This window comes from Coccinella septempunctata, chromosome 4 (assembly GCF_907165205.1).
Source record: "Coccinella septempunctata chromosome 4, icCocSept1.1, whole genome shotgun sequence".
Classification (NCBI taxonomy): Eukaryota; Metazoa; Arthropoda; class Insecta; order Coleoptera; family Coccinellidae; genus Coccinella; species Coccinella septempunctata.
Window position 1 is genome coordinate 29,792,548 of NC_058192.1, and position 19,640 is coordinate 29,812,187.

General features: G+C 33.9%; 1 protein-coding gene across 2 annotated transcripts in view; it reads left to right on the forward strand.

Annotated features, from left to right (window-relative positions):
* LOC123311802 (hsp90 co-chaperone Cdc37) overlaps positions 1-18,231 on the forward strand; it is a 34,300-nt gene extending 16,069 nt beyond the window's left edge. The window contains exons 5-7 of one of the 2 annotated variants that reach the window (XM_044895892.1): positions 9,009-9,310; positions 18,068-18,087; positions 18,144-18,231. In XM_044895892.1, the coding sequence (XP_044751827.1) occupies positions 9,009-9,290 (282 nt within the window). In that variant the 3' untranslated portion in view covers positions 9,291-9,310; positions 18,068-18,087; positions 18,144-18,231. Of the gene's footprint in view, positions 1-9,008; positions 9,311-18,067 lie in introns of both variants that reach the window. The other variant, XM_044895890.1, reaches the window with a different exon arrangement.
* Positions 18,232-19,640: the final 1,409 nt, after the last annotated feature.

Consider the following 19,640-nt stretch of genomic DNA (forward strand, 5'->3'; position numbering starts at 1 on the left):
TTACCCATACATCAGCAATTGGTTAAGTTTATTGATAGTTAACCATTTTTTGTGTGATTATAAAACACCTAATCTGTAAAATTTACTCAACCGAAGGTTAACCTTCGATTGTAAAACCGGGCGTAAATAGGTTTTTTTTCCCATTTAAAATTTTAGGGGTTGCTGTCATTACGCTCAGAGGGCTGATAAAAATTTATTGCAAGCAACCATATAAAATGTCCTCCTACGAAGCAAAGTTTACTCCTTTTTGCATTTTTTGTGATTTTGCATGGGGGACGAGATATTAAAAGAGGTATCTTTTCAAATTCACCTACCGTATAGTCAAGTAAGAAGCGAAGGTTTACTCCGAAAACTAATGAACTTGTTCACTCTATTCATCTTTAAAACTGCTATGACAAACCATGAAAAAACTATATTGTCTTCCAATTATGTTGGATACCCCTTGCCATGATAACCAACACACAATTTGCGGGTTCATAGAACCTGCTTACATTGAATTGGTGAAATTAAGATGTCTAAAACTCTGGTGTATTCAGTAATTCGATTTTGTTTTTAATTTCGTGGGGATATGGGATCAGTTTCGTTTTTTCCACTGTAGGTAGCGCTGTTTAGAATTGGACACAGCATTGTCAATTGATATTTGAAAATAATTTGAATAATAATAATACTTTACTACGACTTACGAATATGTTGTATTTATAAGCGATTATTGAAAAATTTATTAGTTTCGAGAAAGGGGTGTAGAACATTCATTTATTCGACATGTCGTTCAGTAAGTTAAGTTTATGGCAACTTCAGCAATATTTCAAAAAAACTGTATTGGAAATACGTAATGTGAATTGTGAACATATATTGAGAATCAGAAATACATCCATCTATTCGAGTCTGTTCTTCGAATATTTTGCATGAGTAGATACAGTGAAAATTGCCTTTCCGTCAACCTCAACAACTGACAAAATGGGCCAGTTCATATTTTGCACTCGTTGATCGATATTCGAAAACAAAACAAAATAAAACGAGAGATCATTGGACTTCCTTTGGTAGAACAAGGATAGAACGAAGCAAATGACATGGTGGCGCCGCCACGAAACTGATCCCATATCCCCGATTTTCTGAAATGTTGATGCTTGCAAAAAGTGACAAGTGCACACACCAGTGTTTTAGACATCTTAGGTGTAATCCAAAGATTTGATCCATAGAGATCTTTCAAAATATGTAAATGCGTTTTTATTGACATCTCGTCAATACACACAATGCAATCCTTTGCTGCTTCGTCCATATTACTTGTCTTCAATGAAATGGCCTGAAATATGTGATCATTTAAGCAAACAGAGAAATCCCAATTTGTGGTTATTCTACAAAGTGTTGCCTTGTGTGGCAAAAAAAGATTTTTTGCAGAAATTGATACACTTTGGATTCCAAAAAGTATATTGTAAGTGCAAATTGTTTGAAAGCGACTGAATAACTTAAGCCATGAGATTTCCTTTCTTGAAGCTTCAATTGGGAGAACATAAAATATGCCAGGGTCGAATTGAAATTTTTTCTGCAAAACCGGATGAAATCTTCTTCACTTATATCTATAGATTTGCAACTAATTTTCGTTTCAAATTCTTCACCACTGATTGTATTTTTTTTCCTAGGAGTGGCTGAAGATAAACTAGGAAATGTTTGTGTTTCTCATAGATATAATAACCTAACATGGATGCGCCCTCCCATATTCGAGCTATGGAAGAATGTGTTGCCAAGAGAGTTAGAGCTAGTAGTGGCAAAAAGCCCGCAAATTCCATTTAAAAAGCATTGAATGAGTGTGGAAATTCTTCTTTTTGTGCGTTTTTCATGACAATTCTAGGAGCAAGCATGAAAATATTGGGCGCCTGCATGCATTGTCTGAATAATTATTTGTTTTTATAGCTACAAGAATTCATGAATTGAAGCGTACTTTTCATATGAAAACTCAAGGAACTTCACGGGAAGAAAAATATAAATCCGATCGCAGTAATAGTTTATTTAATTAATTTAAATGAATACAGAGTGTTTCAAAATTCAATACAATAAGTTTAGGGGTTTATTCCCTTGGGAATTTTTAGGCAAAAACTTCATATAAACATAGGATCCCTTACGCGAGCTGTGCGGTTTTAAAAGTTTTTTTTTTTTTTTTGGTTTTACCAGGAAAGTCAAATACTGACGGCACTGATCCTACTTTTAAATTTTTATTGCCATGAACATAAAATAGTCCTTCTCAATGGGAATGAAATTTTTTCTTTTTACCGCCAGTTTGTACAGTTCATGGCTGCACAAGATTTAACCATTATGTATTAGTGTTATTTAAACACTTTTATTTCAAAAGACTCGGAAAAATCACACAAAAAGCACAACAACAGCAAACTAAACACTCGTAAACAACGCTATTAGCGAGCTTTTTGCCACTACTAGCTCTATCTTTCTCTAGGCAACACGTTTCTCCTTCCTTTACCGCTTCCATTGTAAGTTATAATTTCTATGGTGTTTCTTCTGGTTTCTTCACTATGAATAGAGATAAATATGCATAAGATTTAATAGTTCAAATAAATAAGTAATGTTGAACTCCCTAGGTAGGGAGTTACTACACCAGGTGGTGTAGTACATATTTGGGAATTTATAGAATTCTCACGGCATTCATCTACGTTCTCATTTTTTTCAATATCCATTGAAGATGTTGAAGCATTTACATTCACCCCTAATTATAAAAATAAATATTAATTATAACAAAAAAATCATAATTTTTTTCAATATATACCTTTTTCACCAATACCTTCTTTGAATAAATCCGGAAAAGAATCTTTTTTTAATCTACTTCCAGACAGCATTTCTTTAGAAAAATGCTCACTACATATTCTTTTTTTGTGGAGAAGTTCTGGTCTTTTCGCAATCCATTCTTGCCTTCCCATTTTTCGAAGCCAAATCAATTGCCTGAAAATATCACGAAAAATTAAATAAGATACCATACACGTGTTTGTACGAAATATAGCACTTTAACTAAAATTTACCAACATTTGCACGTGCTTATACAATAACTCACCTGAAACTGTCTCCTGGTATGAGAAAAAAACTAAGTTTAGGATTCTTAACACTACTGTTTTTACAATTAAACACGCTGCAATAATTTACCATTTTGCACAAATATGTTTACTTCGCACGATTATATTTACCACAATTTACCAGAGATTGTCTTTGATGTTCACCTTTACCTCTGTTTAACTTTCAACTTTCTAATGCTCGAAATGCTGCTCAGCACTTTGGGGTTAGAAGCACGGAAATGATGCGCGAGTCATAAATGGAGTAACGGAAACCAGGGACTGGTTGGTGTCTATACTGTGCTTTTACTTTAAATTTGTGCAGTAAAACTGTCTGCGCACGCCTCAGTTTAGTTTTTGTGGTCTTTTCAAATATTGAAACAGATTTTCAAAATTTTGATTTACAGGGTTGTTTCGAGGATTGAAACGATTCATAATTTTTTGTTAACCTAGATCTGGATTTTCCTTGCGGTTGTTGCATGAAACATTTGAGCTTTGAATAAGAAACAAGTTTGCCAAATATGAAGAAAATATACCGGGTGATTCGTCTGATATGACCTCAGGAAGAAACGAGCATAATTCATAAAACATCCTGTATCTCGGTTACGAAGACAGTAAGAGCCAATAAATGTGCCACCTATCTGCCTGTTAAGTATTTCCGTTTCCCAATGAAACACCCTGTATATCAAGATTTAAAATTTGGAATGTAGATTTGATGCAGCGTTATTTCTGTTTGAAATAAAGTTATGCTTCTTTTGGAATAAGCAGTTATCCTCATTTTTACATATTTTTTTAATGTGGCCCAAAGTGATAATTAGTTATTTACTCATACAAGTTTAGTTAGTCATGTATGACAATAAATTTGTCCCAAATACCTATATGCCCTCTCGTTTTTCAATAAGATTGGGATACAGAAATTAGGAGAATAAGAATTAGTTGATGGTTCGAGTTGGAAAAGTACCGGTTGGGGAAAACAATTTATTCATTTTTTTTTAATTTGACTCTAGGTAACATGCGGAAATATCAAATACATTTGGGGACGGTATATTCATCCTCTCTGCTCTGTGAAAAATGTTCAACTTTCGTTCGTTATATTCATAACCATTCCTCGTTTTGCTAGTTACTGAAGAGATACTGAGGAATTTCTGTTTCTGAACGATTAGGGCCAGTTTGTCTGCCTGCCCTGTTGTCTTAACGATATGTGAATAAACAGTCTTATTTAAGTTTTTCCGCTGTTTCCATATTTGTGTAAATTACATTTTACAAAATATTAATTAACACGGTGTTGTTCAGACTTTGTACTTAATTATTAATTTTTTTGGGGCCGGACGCGGAATAAGACTTTCCATTATCTGAGTCGACGGCCTGTACAGGGTGGGCAAAATTCGTTGTCTACTGAAGGGATCTCGAGAACTATAGCAGCTAGAAGAAAACGGACGACACATTCTCGAGCTCTTTTTTCTTGACTAATCTAAAACTGAAAACAGATCCAGCCTGACTTTCATAGATTTTGAGTTATGAACTAAAATTGAGAAATTATCATTTTCAATGAAGCTGAATAACTCGCTTATTTGAACTCCGTATTCGAAATCCGTTATTACATTCTACAGGCACTTTTTTATGAGGAATTCCAATATGATATTATTAATTTTTTTAATCCAGTCATTTTCGAGATACGACAGGAATTTTTGATTTTTCAAATGTAAACTATAGTTGAAAGTTCTTTCATCTTGCTGCAATTTTTTTTTGGTGATTCCAAAAATGTATCATGTGTCGCTATTTACATGAATATAACAGAAGAAAAAAAAATTAATACTTTTTCCTGCTTTTCGATTCACTGTTGAATTTTTAGTAGGCTGGCGTAACCATAGCGACCGTTGAAAATGCATTATGGTTTGTGAACTCCACATAATTAAGATGTCTAAAAACATCTTACACATGATCCTATGTGAACTCAACCTTCTGTGATAGGAATCACCGACTGTCGAATAATTATTTCTTTTATATATCGATATTGGGAAAGTTATCCTTTAAAATAGAGTAAAAGACTTTCGTCTGATTATTAAAGAACAACATTTATTCAATTATCGTTTTTCTATTCATGAAAGAAAGTTAAAGAGTCAGTAATATAAATACAATACGATAGCTATCAATAATTATAATTTTTACATAAAGTAAGATGATGAAAAACAGGTATGTCTGTCAACGGTAGTATTCGAATTGTGAACCATCGTAAGATAAGCATGCCAAACATCGCGAGAACAAACGATTAATCATCGAAATATTTATTGAGCAATCCGTGATTCCAATCGTAGAAGTTCAGGTTCACAAAATATAATGCATATTCAACGGTTGCTATGGTAAGTCAGCCTACTTATAATTCAACGGAAAATCTAAAAGTAGGGAAAAGTATTAATTTTTTTTTCTTCTGTTATATTCATGTGAATAGCGACATATGATACATTTTTGAAATCAGCAAAAAAATTGCATCAAGATGAAAGAACTTTCAACTATACAGGGTGTTTCATCATAAACTGGACAAACTCATATGACGTGTAGAGAACATCGGGAGAATCATTTTTTTCTTATGAAATATTTCCCGTTTTCGAAGCATAAGGGAGATACACGGTGTTTAATGTCATTTTCGAGCGTTATTATATTGAGTGTGGTCGGTTATGTATAAGACTGGAAGTAATGGTTTCTTGTCATATCGTAGTATTTTTGGATGCTTCATTCAGAAATATGTAGAGCACCGAAAAAAAAATTACAAAATGGCGGAAAACCTGCAATGTTCGTGATTTTTTTTTCGGTTGCCAAATTGATTTTCATTTCCTAAATTAACACAATTTTTAAAGGATATCTGTGAAAAAATTTTTTCAGAAATCGAACACAACTTTTTTTTTTACATGTCTACAGCGAAAAAAAAATTTCACTCGAAATTGATGTAATTTTTCACGATTGTACTTACTTTCATACCTAACACGAATATCAAAACAGAATCGAAAAATATCAAACGGTTTCGTTTTTACAGCCATTCAAATGTCCCGTTCTGAAATAATAAAAAAACATGACACAGCTTCTGTTCTTAGGCCCATAATTTTTGAATTTGTATGTCGAAACATTCCAGATTGCAAAATGAATTTAAAAAAAATCAGTGAAACTTCATTGAGAGTCGAACTTCCTACTCTGAGTTAAGGATTAATGTGAAATATGAGTCTGTTCTAAGGTTCTGAGTATACATATTAATTTTCGTTGCCGAGCAACAGTAGCTGATGGAATTTGACAGGGTATTTGAATTTTACTGAATAATTCGAGTATATTGAAACGATTTGTATGCAAACGAAAATGAAATATTCACTTTTAGAAAAAAATGATATGGTTCAGGCTTATTATGAAGCGAATTCCTCAAGGAGAAAAGCAAGGGAAATTTACGCTCGCAGATTTCCAAGCCGAAACGTTCCTAATTTTAAAACTTTCATAGAAACAGTGCGTAAATTACGTGAAGAAGGTATTCTTCACCGCAAGAAGAAGGAAACAATCCGAAATAACGAAGAACGTATCCTGGATTTAGTGAGTGAAAATCCGATGGTATCAACGATAACTCTAACAAATCATCCAAGTGTGAATAAGAGTAAATCCACTGTATGGAGAGTTTTGGAAAGAAAGCGAAATCGATACCATCCGTACCATTTCCATTCAAGTCAAACCTTAGAAGAAGGTGATTTTGAGAAGAGGAAAGAATTCTGTGAATTTATTTTAAGAAGGACACGTGAGAATAGGAATTTCCTACGTCTCATACTGTTCACGGATGAACCAACATTCCACAGAGATGGTTTCTTCAACAAAAAAAATAATATAATATGGCAAAGGGAAAATCCACATGCAACAGTAGCAAAAAATAGCCAGAAGAGATTTTCTGTCAATGTTTGGGCGGGAATGAAAGATGGATTCATTATAGGACCGTACATTCTTCCTGAAACATTGACTGGAAATGGCTATAATCAATTTTTGAGGGAAACTCTGCCCGATCTATTGGAAGATATTCCTTTGAGTCACTTTCAAGGAATATGGTACCAGCATGATGGTTGCCCTGCTCACACAGTGAGGAGTGTACAAGAATTTTTAGACTCTCAATACCCTCGCCGATGGATCGGCCGATTGGGACCTGTCGCATGGCCTCCTCGTTCTCCAGATCTTACACCTATGGATTTTTATTTCTGGGGTCATATGAAGAGTCTTGTTTATGATAAGCGAGCTCCAGTGACTTCGAGAGAAGAACTGATTCAAAGAATCGAATCAGCCGCCGAAGAGATTCGCCGAAACCCGGAAATGGTTCGTTCAGCGGTGGATAGTGTGGCGAAAAGGGCGAGAAAGTGTATCCTGAAAAATGGCAATATTTTTGAGAACGAATTATGAATAAATTTTATACTAATAGGTTTTTTTTGTTGCGTTTGTGAAATTGTGGAATTATTCGTAGAAATTTCCGGAATAATGCCATGCCATTAATATCTGGGAAGTATTAACCGCCAATTTCTACTCAAACTGCATAAATTGGTTTCAAGATAGTTGCAATATTATATTCAGTTAAATTCAAATACTCTGTCAAATTCTATGAGCTGCCATTGCTTGGCAACGAAAATTAAAAACCTTTGAACAGTCTCAATTCAGATTCCACATTTATTTTTAGGTACTTAACTCAGAGCAGGGAGTTCGACTCTCAATGAAGTTTCACTGATTTTTTTAAAATTCATTTTGCAATCTGAAATGTTTCGACATACAAATTCAAAAATTATGGGCCTAAGAACACAAGCTGTGTCATGTTTTTTTATTATTTCAGATATTCGAACGGGACATTTGAATGGCTGTAAAAACGAAACCGTTTGATATTTTTCGATTCTGTTTTGATATTCGTGTTAGGTATGACAGTAAGTACAATCATGCAAAATTTCATCAATTTCGAGTGAAATTTTTTTTTCGCTGTAGACATGTAAAAAAAAAAGTTGTGTTCGATTTCTGAAAAAATTTTTTCACAGATATCCTTTAAAAATTGTGTTAATTTAGGAAATGAAAATCAATTTGGCAACCGAAAAAAAAAATCACGAACATTGCAGGTTTTCCGCCATTTTGTAATTTTTTTTCGGTGCTCTACACCATTTCTGAATGAAGCATCCAAAAATACTACGATATGACAAGAAACCATTACTTCCAGTCTTATACATAACCGACCACACTCAATATAATAACGCTCGAAAATGACATTAAACACCGTGTATCTCCCTTATGCTTCGAAAACGGGAAATATTTCATAAGAAAAAAATGATTCTCCCGATGTTCTCTACACGTCATATGAGTTTGTCCAGTTTATGATGAAACACCCTGTAGTTTACATTTGAAAAATCAGAAATCCCTGTCGTATCTCGAAAATGACTGGATCAAAAAATTTAATATCATATTCGAATTCCTCATAAAAAAAGTGCATTTAGAATGTAATAACGGATTTCGAATACGAGTTCAAATAAGCGAGTTATTAATTTCTCAATTTTCGTTCGTAACTCAAAATCTGTGAAAGTCAGGCTGGATCTGTTTTCAGTTTTGGATTAGTCAAGAAAAAAGAGCTCGAGAATGTGTCGTCCGTTTCCTTCTAGCTGCTATAATTCTCGAGATACCTTGAGTAGACAACGAATTTTGCCCACCCTGTACTCTGAACAAAGAACATATGAATCAAATTTTACAAAAATGTAAGGTTGGTTTATAAGTTATAAGTATAATTGAAAAAATAGAGAAAATCAGTTAATCAACCTTTATCTCGGTTAATAGACCCATGTTATTAAAAACATCTCGGTTTTCACCATCTACCCTGATTGTATGCGCACTTCTCAATGATTTACCCTGTAAACGATTAATTCATGAAAAAAAAATTATGTTCATTTGGTCCTAACTTTTGTTTTTAAAAAGGAGGCGGAGGAAGAAGAGCGGCAAAAACGCCTTGGACCTGGAGGCTTAGACCCAGTTGAAGTTTTTGAAACTCTGCCTGATGATCTCAAGAAGTGTTTCGAGACCCAAGATATAGCCATGCTCCACGAAGTAATAGCTAATATGGAGGAAGAGGAATCTAGATATCACATGAAGCGTTGTATCGATTCTGGTCTTTGGATACCTGATGCAAACAAGAAGAAAGAAATGGAAGAGGCAACACCTTCAGCTAGCGTATCAGCGAAGAACGTCGATGGCGATTGAAGCATTCATCAAGTTCTGATGTGAGTTAAATCTTCATACTGATCATTCCTGTTATAAATAATATAATAATGTGTTGCTTTGATTATGTTTGTCTTCAGGCCAGAATTTTAAAAATCATTAATTTAAAATCCGCCAATTAATGCTTTTGTTCGATTATTCAGTAATGAATGAATGTTTGAGAATCGGCCCCTGGCCTACAATTTATACAGGGACTAATGAAATGTATTCGCTGACATGGAAAAGGGACGGACGTAATGCATATCCTACGATAATTTATTCCAATGCTTCATCATTTCGTTCATATTCAGATTAACATTCGTTCATGTCTTGATGAAGAATTCACCAAATGTCACAAAACCCAATTCCTGGCGTATTTTTCTCAAGAATTTAATAAAATAGCGACGTTATGACTAGGTTCGAGCCTTCCTCAGGGCTATGATGTCCAAACATAGGGTTTATGCACTCGTCAATTTTTGACAATGATGACATTCGACCAAATCGAGAATAAGAAGTTTTTCCGTGGCGGTGGCACCATGTCTTTTGCTTCATCCGATCCTTGTCCTATCAAAGAAAGTCCAATGATACTATCTTGTTTTATTTTGTTCTGCGTTGATATTGATCACAGATTAAAGTTATCTGTGATCTCAATCGATCAACGAGATGAAAAAAAATTAACTGGGCCGTTTTCTCAACTGTTAACGATTATTTGTGGTTTACACATCAATTTTCGTTGTAAAAAAATTGCAGATATTTCAACACTGACGAATGAAAAATAATACTCCTTCAAGATAATTTCTGTTGATAAATTGTATTCACGTGTAGGGGAATTCAATGTGAATTCAATAAAACATAGCTGATTTGTGAAATATCCACTATATTCATTTGTAGGAAACTTCACTCGTGAAGAAAATTTGAAGAAGAGACTCGAATGGATTTATGTATTTCTGTTTTCACATGCCTATAATTCACATTACGTATTTCGGTATTATTAGAATGAATATTACTGAAGTTGACATAAAACTGTTAGATCTATCCGTCCTGAGATTTGGTTTCGCCCCAAATTCGAACAACAAATAGTGATGGTTCAGCAACTCCGAAATTTAAGCTGCATTTCTTGATTGTCTACACCGAAAACTGAACGGTATATTGAGGTAATTAAAGTTCCACCCTTTTTCTCGAAACTAATAACATTTTCACACACCAATAATCGCTTGTGAATACAATCAATTCGTAAGTCGTAGCTGTATTTAACTTAGTTTAAAATATCAATCATAAATAGCAATCGACAATAAGCTGTCAATTTCTTAGACCCGTTTACACCAAACGCACTTAGTGTTAAGTGTCCCTTAAAATGAATCTCCTTAACTTAAATTACGTTGCACCAACTGTTAAGTGATCAGGCCCGGATCTAGGGGGGGGCAAGCGGGGCGCTTGCCCCGGGCGCCAGCCTAAGGGGGCGCCAAAATCAACCAGAGGTTGAAATTTTTTTACTTTTGATTTTCTCGGAAAAAATTAATTTCCTAGTGCTAAAATGGAAACTGTAGAATGGAAACATGATAAACCATCACTATGCCTAAAATATTTAAAATCAATGAGGGATCAATTAACTGCATATTATTGATTATTCTACGATATATCTACGAATGACCGCCACACTTGGGTGAAATAGGTTGAAAGATCTGATATGTTTACACTGCGTCGCAAGCAGTAATTTCTTTGACTGGGGAATTGCCGACTCGTCGCCTTCTCATCTGGAACTAAGGGCCAAAATTTCCGATTTTCTATAGACCATAACATAAAAACTAATCCTTTCAGCATAATTCTGTTTGCATATTCGTAATCTATGCCTTAGTAAAAACACCAATTTTGGTGGAAATCGGTAAGATCGAAATTTTTTCAAATTTTCCATAGATGTACCGAGTTTTTCACCATAATTTGAGCCCTCCTTTAACTTTGTTACTAAGAGAGGTACAAAAAAATGTTTTATACAAAAGTTTCACGAAATTGAGTTTTTTTTTAATGTTTTCACAAAATGAAATACATATATACAAAGTGGGCGGTTTTCTGAAGAATATTTTTGGTCTCCGATCAAAACCGAATTCATTCTGTACACTAATTCGAGGGCGTAGAACACGAATATGCAAACAGATATTTAAAAAAAAAAAATAACTTTTCAATAACACCCCAAAATGTGTGGCCTGTAATGCGAGGATCATTTGGCATGGTCCTTAAAGTGCCCCAAGCACCCCAAAAAACCTATAGAAGGCATCCCGAATGTTAACATCAAATCAATAAATAGAAAAACCAGGGAAATTGAGGACTTGGCAAAAAAAAGGACTAGAATTCATGCACCTATATCCATTCACGACGATATCATACATACATATTGTCGAAAGTTAAACAAACCCAAAAACTTGAACAGGAACGAGCTATTAATGAAAATGAAGAAAAGGTTCATCAACCAGTACAACATTGATACAACTGTGGTCTTTACCGGTAACAGATTCTACATTCTTATGTTCGACCTAGATGATACTGATGAGCCCTCTCCAACAGAACCCTTATACTCCAATGATAATATTCAAGTTCACATCGATGGTTAGATTACTTTACAGCAATATTAACAGCTACATCCCCAAAAAACACATAATTAATCACTTTATTGAGCAAAATGAAATATCTTGTGCCATGTTTGTAGAGGCAAAAATCCACGAGACGAGTTCAACAAATTACAGAAATTGGACAACAATTCAACGAATAGGACATGTGATACAGAACACAAGGGGTGGAAGCATAGTACAGTGTAGCCCTAACATCAAATGTGGCAAAGCAAACCCACCAGTGATCAATAACCCTTTAAACGAGGTGACGCATTTCACTATTCCTTTCAAAGAGGAAAAATTGCATATTTTCCTAACTTACATACATCCTACTGCCAAAATAGAGGAAACTATTTTCATAAAAGCGTCCCAGTACAAGTATGCCATTATTATTGGAGACTTCAATGTGAATAGAGCTAAGAACAAGCAGATCAATAGTTTTATGGAAAGTGGACAATTTTCCAAGGCTGTAACGGATGCAACATTTTTGATGGGAAACGTTGAGAGTACTCCTGATTTAGTACTATTTTCCACCAACATTAGGCAAAATGTCAAGAAAATACAATTGACACCTGATCTTGGTGCCAACCATTTAGCGATGATTTTGGAAATAGATATGAACAGAGATCCAATGGAAACGAATATCAAACAAATATCAAATTATAAAAAATCCAACATTGATGAGATCAACAAAGAATTAGAAAAATTCATAGAAATAAATAAAAATAACCCAATAAACGGAAACCATGTTGAGTCTTTCAATAGCTTGCTATCAGAAACCATCAAAAAGCATACCCCAATGATCTCGATCCACCCATACATTCATGAACTTCCCCCATACATTATAAAGCTAATAAAACAAAAAAGAAAAATATATAGGGAATATTGCAGAAATAAACTTCCAGAAGTCAAAAAATCACTGAATGAGCTCAATAGAAATGTAAACAAAATGATTCAACAATATAAGGAGCACAAGTGGACAGAAGCCTGCGGCAGAATAAATGAATCTAAAGGGAAGACTTTCTATCATGAAATCAACAAGCTAACTAAATACAAAAAATACACACAAATTCCCACATTAATAGAAAATAACACAGAATACAAAACTGACCAGGAAAAGGTTGATTTGTTTGCTAGCCACTACAAGAACATATTCACATTTGACAAAGAAGGTAATTTCGATAGAAATACTTATGATGAAGTGAATGCTTGGTATGAGGAATTTTTCAAAAACAGTAATACAGTTGAGGCTGAAAAGATTGAAATAAATGAAGCAGACTACTACCTAATACTGCAGAAAACAAAAAATAGTGCACCTGGGCCAGACAACATACCATGGACCATAGTGAAAGCACTAAACGAAAAAATACACAAACATCTAATGAGTATTTATGAATACTGTCTGAATAACTCTATATTCCCAGAAATATGGAAAAAAGGTCATATAATTAATATACACAAAACGAGTTCAGACTCGAGCAAGGTTACCAATTATAGGCCAATAACTTTGTTGCCCGTGCTGGGAAAGCTTTATGAGAAAATAATTAAATCCATACTGGAAAAACATTTAAACAAGTACATTCCCAATTACCAATTTGGCTTCAAGGAAAGGAATTCAACAAACCACCCACTAACAATATTGGTTTCAAATGTGCAAAATGCTACTCTCAGCAAACTGAAAACTTCAGCATTGTGTTTGGACATACAAAAAGCATTCGACAGCATGTGGCACAAGGGACTACTTTTCAAACTGAACAAGATAAAATGCCCTGCTATCTTAATAAAACTCTGCAAGCAGTTTCTGGAAAACAGAAAGCTGACGGTAAAAATGAACAACTCATTTTCAACATCTTTCTCTCCAGAGTAAGGAACACCACAAGGATCTCCACTTTCCACAACACTATACAAATTCTATGGTTATGACATCTACCCTAAGACCACAAAGAAAAAATACATATTACAATTTGCGGACGACACAACGTTGATTGTTCACGAAAAATCTCTAGAGACTTGCATGCAAGCACTACAGCTTCTGGTAAATGACATTATCAAATGGTTCTTTAAATGGAGACTAACACCTAACCCAGCCAAATCACAACTTATAATCTTCGATCACATAATTTCTCAAGGATCCCTACATATAATCATTAATGGTACGACTGTAACACCATCCCCATCAATAAAATACTTGGGAGTCCAAATCGATAACAGGTACAATTTCAACAGACACACAAAATTAATTAAAAAAAAGACCATATCTAGAGCGAAATATTTTGCAAAGCTAACCTATAAGAAACAGGGTATCAACATAAAGAGTGCCACAAAAATATATAAAACTATATGTCGACCCTTACTGGAATACGCCCATCCACTGTTTGCCAATTGCAAAGCCCCAGCAATTAAAAATCTGGAGGTGGCAGAAACGACAGCACTGAGGACCATCACTAGAATGAGGCACCCTAACAATGTTCTGCATAATCCCCCAAACCACCTGCTTTTCTCAGCAACAGGAATTGAGCCAATCAAGGAGAGGATCAATAGGCTAAATAAAAAATTTTATTCTAGATTGTTAGAGTTAGAAGAAGTGATCCCCCAATATCATAAAGATGCAAACATTTCAACTAGAAAACACCCAACAGAGACTCTAATAAACAAATTAAGTAATGTTTTATGTTAATATATAATTGTAAAATTTTTATAAATTAAAGTGTAAATTTATAGGCTGAAGGACCTCAGGTCGATGCCAATTGCTTATATGCTTATATTTGCAATAAACGACTGTTACTACTACTACTACTACTAAAAACGATAGACGATGGCGGGTTGCAAACGACATTCCTATAAATACAAACTTTTAAATTTTTTTTTATTTATGCAATTTTTGGGAGTATTTTGGGAAAAGAATGACTTTTAATGGAACAATGAGAAAAAATATCTTTTGATGGAACAATGGGAAAAAAATATGAGTGATTTTATTCCCAAAGTACTCACTTAGGAAAAATCTAATAACATATGCGTAATCTATACGACCTCGAACTAGTGAAAAAAATAACTCGGGTTGAAAGTGATGACGAATATGCAATTAGATTTTTTTCCTACGAACCTTAGAAGGGGAGGGGGGCGCCATCATGAATGTTTGCCCCGGTAAAAAAAAATCGTAGATCCGGGCCTGTAAGTGATATTTAAATGGCTAAAGCTAGCGCTCCTGTAATGACCACTTAGGTATTTAAGGGCGGGATTCTAACCTAAAATAATTTGTTGAACTGGCTGCAGAATTTCTCATTTTTTATGGATTCTGAAAATTGAATGAATTTATTACTGAATACATACAAAGGCAAAAGAGAAGGCTTGCCTTTTCTTTTGCCTTTATTGTAATTCCATCAGTCTTTTTTAATTTTCAATTTGGTGTCACAAATCATATTATAGTTAGCAACAAACTATTTTCTTCTGTTGAGAAGTTGACTGCCCTTTGTAAATTACCACCACTTGCTTGGCAATTCATTCATTCATCGTACTCGTTTCGTACTAACAAGGACAATAAGGACATTTTCTTCACGTTCCTCTTCAACAATAATAAAACAAATTCTCAGAAGACCTTACAAAGAAAGTGTTGTACTTATATAAACTTAGGTAGCTTTTATTTCACAATCCTTATCATTATCAATAAAAATGCTAATTCAGCAACAAAAAGTTGTCACTCTTTGATAATAATTTAATAATTTACTCGAAACTGACCGACAGGACAATAAAATTAGGTTAATGAAATGACAACGACCATCGGCAACCGATCAACCAATGAAATGGCTTTATTGGACTAGGATGAAGTTGCACCAAAATAAAAAACTGAAATATCACTAGATATAAAAACTTAAGGGCCCCTTACTTAAGATTCTATCAAGCCACAGTCGTGCAACTGGGAATAAAATTAAGCGTCCATTAACTTTAAACGACGCTTAGTTATGTGCTCCTTTTAAGGGGGATTGGTGCAAACTGGCCTTAATAGCGCTACCTAAAGTAGTGGGAAAAACGAAACATATCCCATATTCTCAAAATTGGAAAAAAAACTAATTAATGTATACACCATCTTTTTAGACATTATATTCTATTCTATTTTACTCGAGTTTATTACCGGTCAGTTTCTGTTGTCAGTAATGAATTTTCGATACTATATTCTATATACTATCACAAAGATAATTTTCCGTTTGTAACAGTGTGAAATATTCGGAAAAAATTAAAATTTCGATTGTGCAGTGTTTATCAATTTGGACCTTATCCATTATTATATTCGAATTATCATAATCCAGTCAAAAATCTGTTATCAATTCATGAATTCATGTTATTAACTTTCCGAGATGCAAACATCTCTTATATGAATTTCCACATGAAAAAATTTCTCAAATTGTATCTCCTTTGGCTACAATTCGTATCCTGGTGAAATTGAAAAAAGATGTTTGTTGAGTGCTGCCATCTTTTCGAAGTAAGTGGAAACTATTATAATATTCATAACTTCTACTTATCGTTCAAATGTTCCGCTAACACCCCAAATTCTGGTAGTCTTTTCCCCTTTACGCCTTATACGGATGGCGGGAAAGTCTCCTCTTAATCATATTACTCAGTCTATGATGGGGACTTCACGCTACATTATCACCTCTTGCGGCCAATTCACACGCAATAGCCCTCATTGATACAGTTCATTGTTGTATCTTATCCTCCACGCACCCTGATCTTATACTGCTCCCAAAATCCTCTGCAGTACCTTTCTCTCAAAAATATCAAGTTTGTTGATCTTCTCGTTAGTAAGTACCCATGTTTCTCTTGGGTACGTTTCAATCATTCTAATAATTTATTATTTTGTAGACTCTCGTCTTTATCTGTCTTTGTAGGTTTCGTGATCTGAATACGCGAGAAAGTGCGAAATATGCTTTGCTTTTGTGCATTTCTAGGTCGTCTGTACCATCCCTACATAGTTCAACCCCTCTTTTCGATATAATATTTCATTATGTTGTTATGAATTGGTATGAGTCTACCTGCTCTCGTTTTTCTTTGTTTTTACCTTGATTCTTTTATGTGGCCAAGTTAGTGTTAGCATTATTAGTGTTTTCTCGGTGAAATCAAAACCAAATTCAAAAATCTCCAATTCAAAACTTAAAAAGTAAAGATCAGAAAACTTTTTTAAATGAACCTCAGATTCGATTTCGAAGTATAAATATTAACCGATGGTACGAAAATTAATCCAGAACAACAGATAATAAATTTCACTTTGAATTATAATAATAAAATGGCGATTCGTGTTTAAACTTATCGAATATTTTACATAAAATTCAATGGTATTGAATGTCAGCTCTGTAACCGTAAGTGCTAGAGATAAATGGATAGCCCATTTTCGACCCCGATTTTCAAAAGATGTATAATAGCCGAAACACATCCCTCTATCTTCTTTTGTTTTCAAGTTATAAGTGAAAACTCATTTGTCGACTCTTTGAATTGGTGCCTCTATTTCGTTGAGTTTCAGTAATATCTGCGAGTATTCATGGTTAATACTCAATGGTAATATCTAAAAGCAAATGTAACATTATACAGTCAAATTTTTATGTACAATTCAGTGGCATGGTCGATGTTTTTTCAGCTCTCCACTCAGTGATATAATCAAAACTTTCATTCTCTTGTATAAACCCTATGTTTTTTTCATATTTTAGTCCCATTTCTTTCTCCTCTAGGATACATAACATACGTCATGCCTCGAATTGTTCTTCCAATAAAAAAAATTAAAAAACCAGTTCGGTCAAGGTTTGCAGGTTATTTTCATGGATAATAGGATATGTATTATAGAACTCTCTGCTTCTATGTTGTCTCAGGTTATGAGAGACTTTGAAGATCACTTTCATTCATGGTATTTTATAGAAATTCATTTCTATATAATGAAGAAATTATGAAAAATATCGATTTTTGTCAAAAATAATGTGTATGAAGCTTATTGATTATTCTGATTATATTTCAACTAGCGTTTTTTTATAAAATATTGCCCAAGCGAAGATTTTTTTTATATACCCTTTTCCTGAATGAATGGAATCATACTTGATTTTTTATCTCATTATATTTATCATATTGAAGACCAAAAGATATAGTCTATATAATGCAAGTTAAAAAATGCCTAATTTTTTATAAATTGTTTTTCAGGTGGAATCCTTACAATCCAGGTGAAGAGGAATCTGTCATTATTGTGTGTAAATATTTATTTGATTTTTTTTTTCAGTTCAGCCATTTTTTAATGAAATTCTATTTTTAATCAATTTATGTAATATTCTGCAATAAAATACACATACAGACCGATTCTTAAATGATGAAAATTGAACTCTCTTCTTGCATAGTAGGTTTATTTTGCACAAGTATCTATATCTGTACAGGGTAATAGACGATTGTCGTGCTTAAGTTTGGTTTCTTCAATTATCAGTTCTACTAATTCGATCTGAAATATTTGCAGTTTGGGGCTGCAGTTACTTATATGAAAAAGAGGCAACAAATTATTTATATTTCTTATAAAACACTCTATTATTTTCTTTTGGGCTTTCCGAAAACTTATATACCCAAAACTTGTTTATCTGTTGATATGTGATTCTACTGTTCGACGTGGGATGAAATCAAAGTTCATAAAAAGTAGTTCTTTATTACTGAATTGTAAATTTTTCGTATTCTATTTCGAAAACTAGATAACTGTAGTCAAGGTTTTTAAATTTAAAATTCGCGCCGCAATTCTATGTTGAAGTTGGCAACGCGCTAGTTATGGAGAGTAGAGAGAAGGAGAACGATCGCTGCTTTGAGACCACAGATTTTTTGTCCCCTAAAATATGTACCAATATGGTAGTTCATGTTTTTGCCAATAGGCGCGCTGGCCATCACGAGAGTGCGAAATTTTGATTTACACAAATCAAATTGTAGTTGGCTCGTTGGCTGAGTGAACTGTTTCCCTGGTGACAGATGATAGGAATATTATTATTGTCGATTTTTGATAAGAGAACAACATATGACCATGGTGAAATGTTGAAGCGTGCGCTAGTATAAGAGTGTTTTGGCATCGGAAAGAAAAGGAGAAGAGATAAAATTTCCGAGAGCATTTTTGAGAGAAAATTGGAAAAAACCTTATCTCAAGAATCAACTCCCAATCAATTTGTGTGTCAAGAGCACTTTTGCGATGAAGATATCAAAAAGATGATGGATTCATTATAAACGAAATCGAAATTGTCATCCCTCGTGAGAAGTTGACTCTTCTGAATAAGAATATTTAACCAATAAAACTACATGGTTCAGAAGTAAATATTCTTGAACAATTTTGTTGGCATAACATAATATGTGGTTTATATCGGTTCTCAGCTGAGTATTGGCAAAAGAATCTACTCTAATACCTAAGTGATAAATCTGAGACTGCTACCTTTTGTTGTCTTGATGTGTACTACTCCTCACTACTGATTTATATAATTTTGAAGATTAGTAAACCAACTAACATAGCTGCTTTCAATAAACAATGATAAACAAAAGTAGGTATCCTTCATTCACTTTTATTTTAGCAGTCGGTTGGCCATGGAAATTTGACACATTTCACTCTGTATAGTACGAAAATGTGGGGTTATGAAGCTTGTCAAAACATTTTTGGGTTTTAAATCAACGCTATGTTGCCTGTTCTACGTAAAAGTTTCTGTTATTACGTATTTTATCACAATGTCGAATCTCTTCGGAAAATATGTGACGAACATAA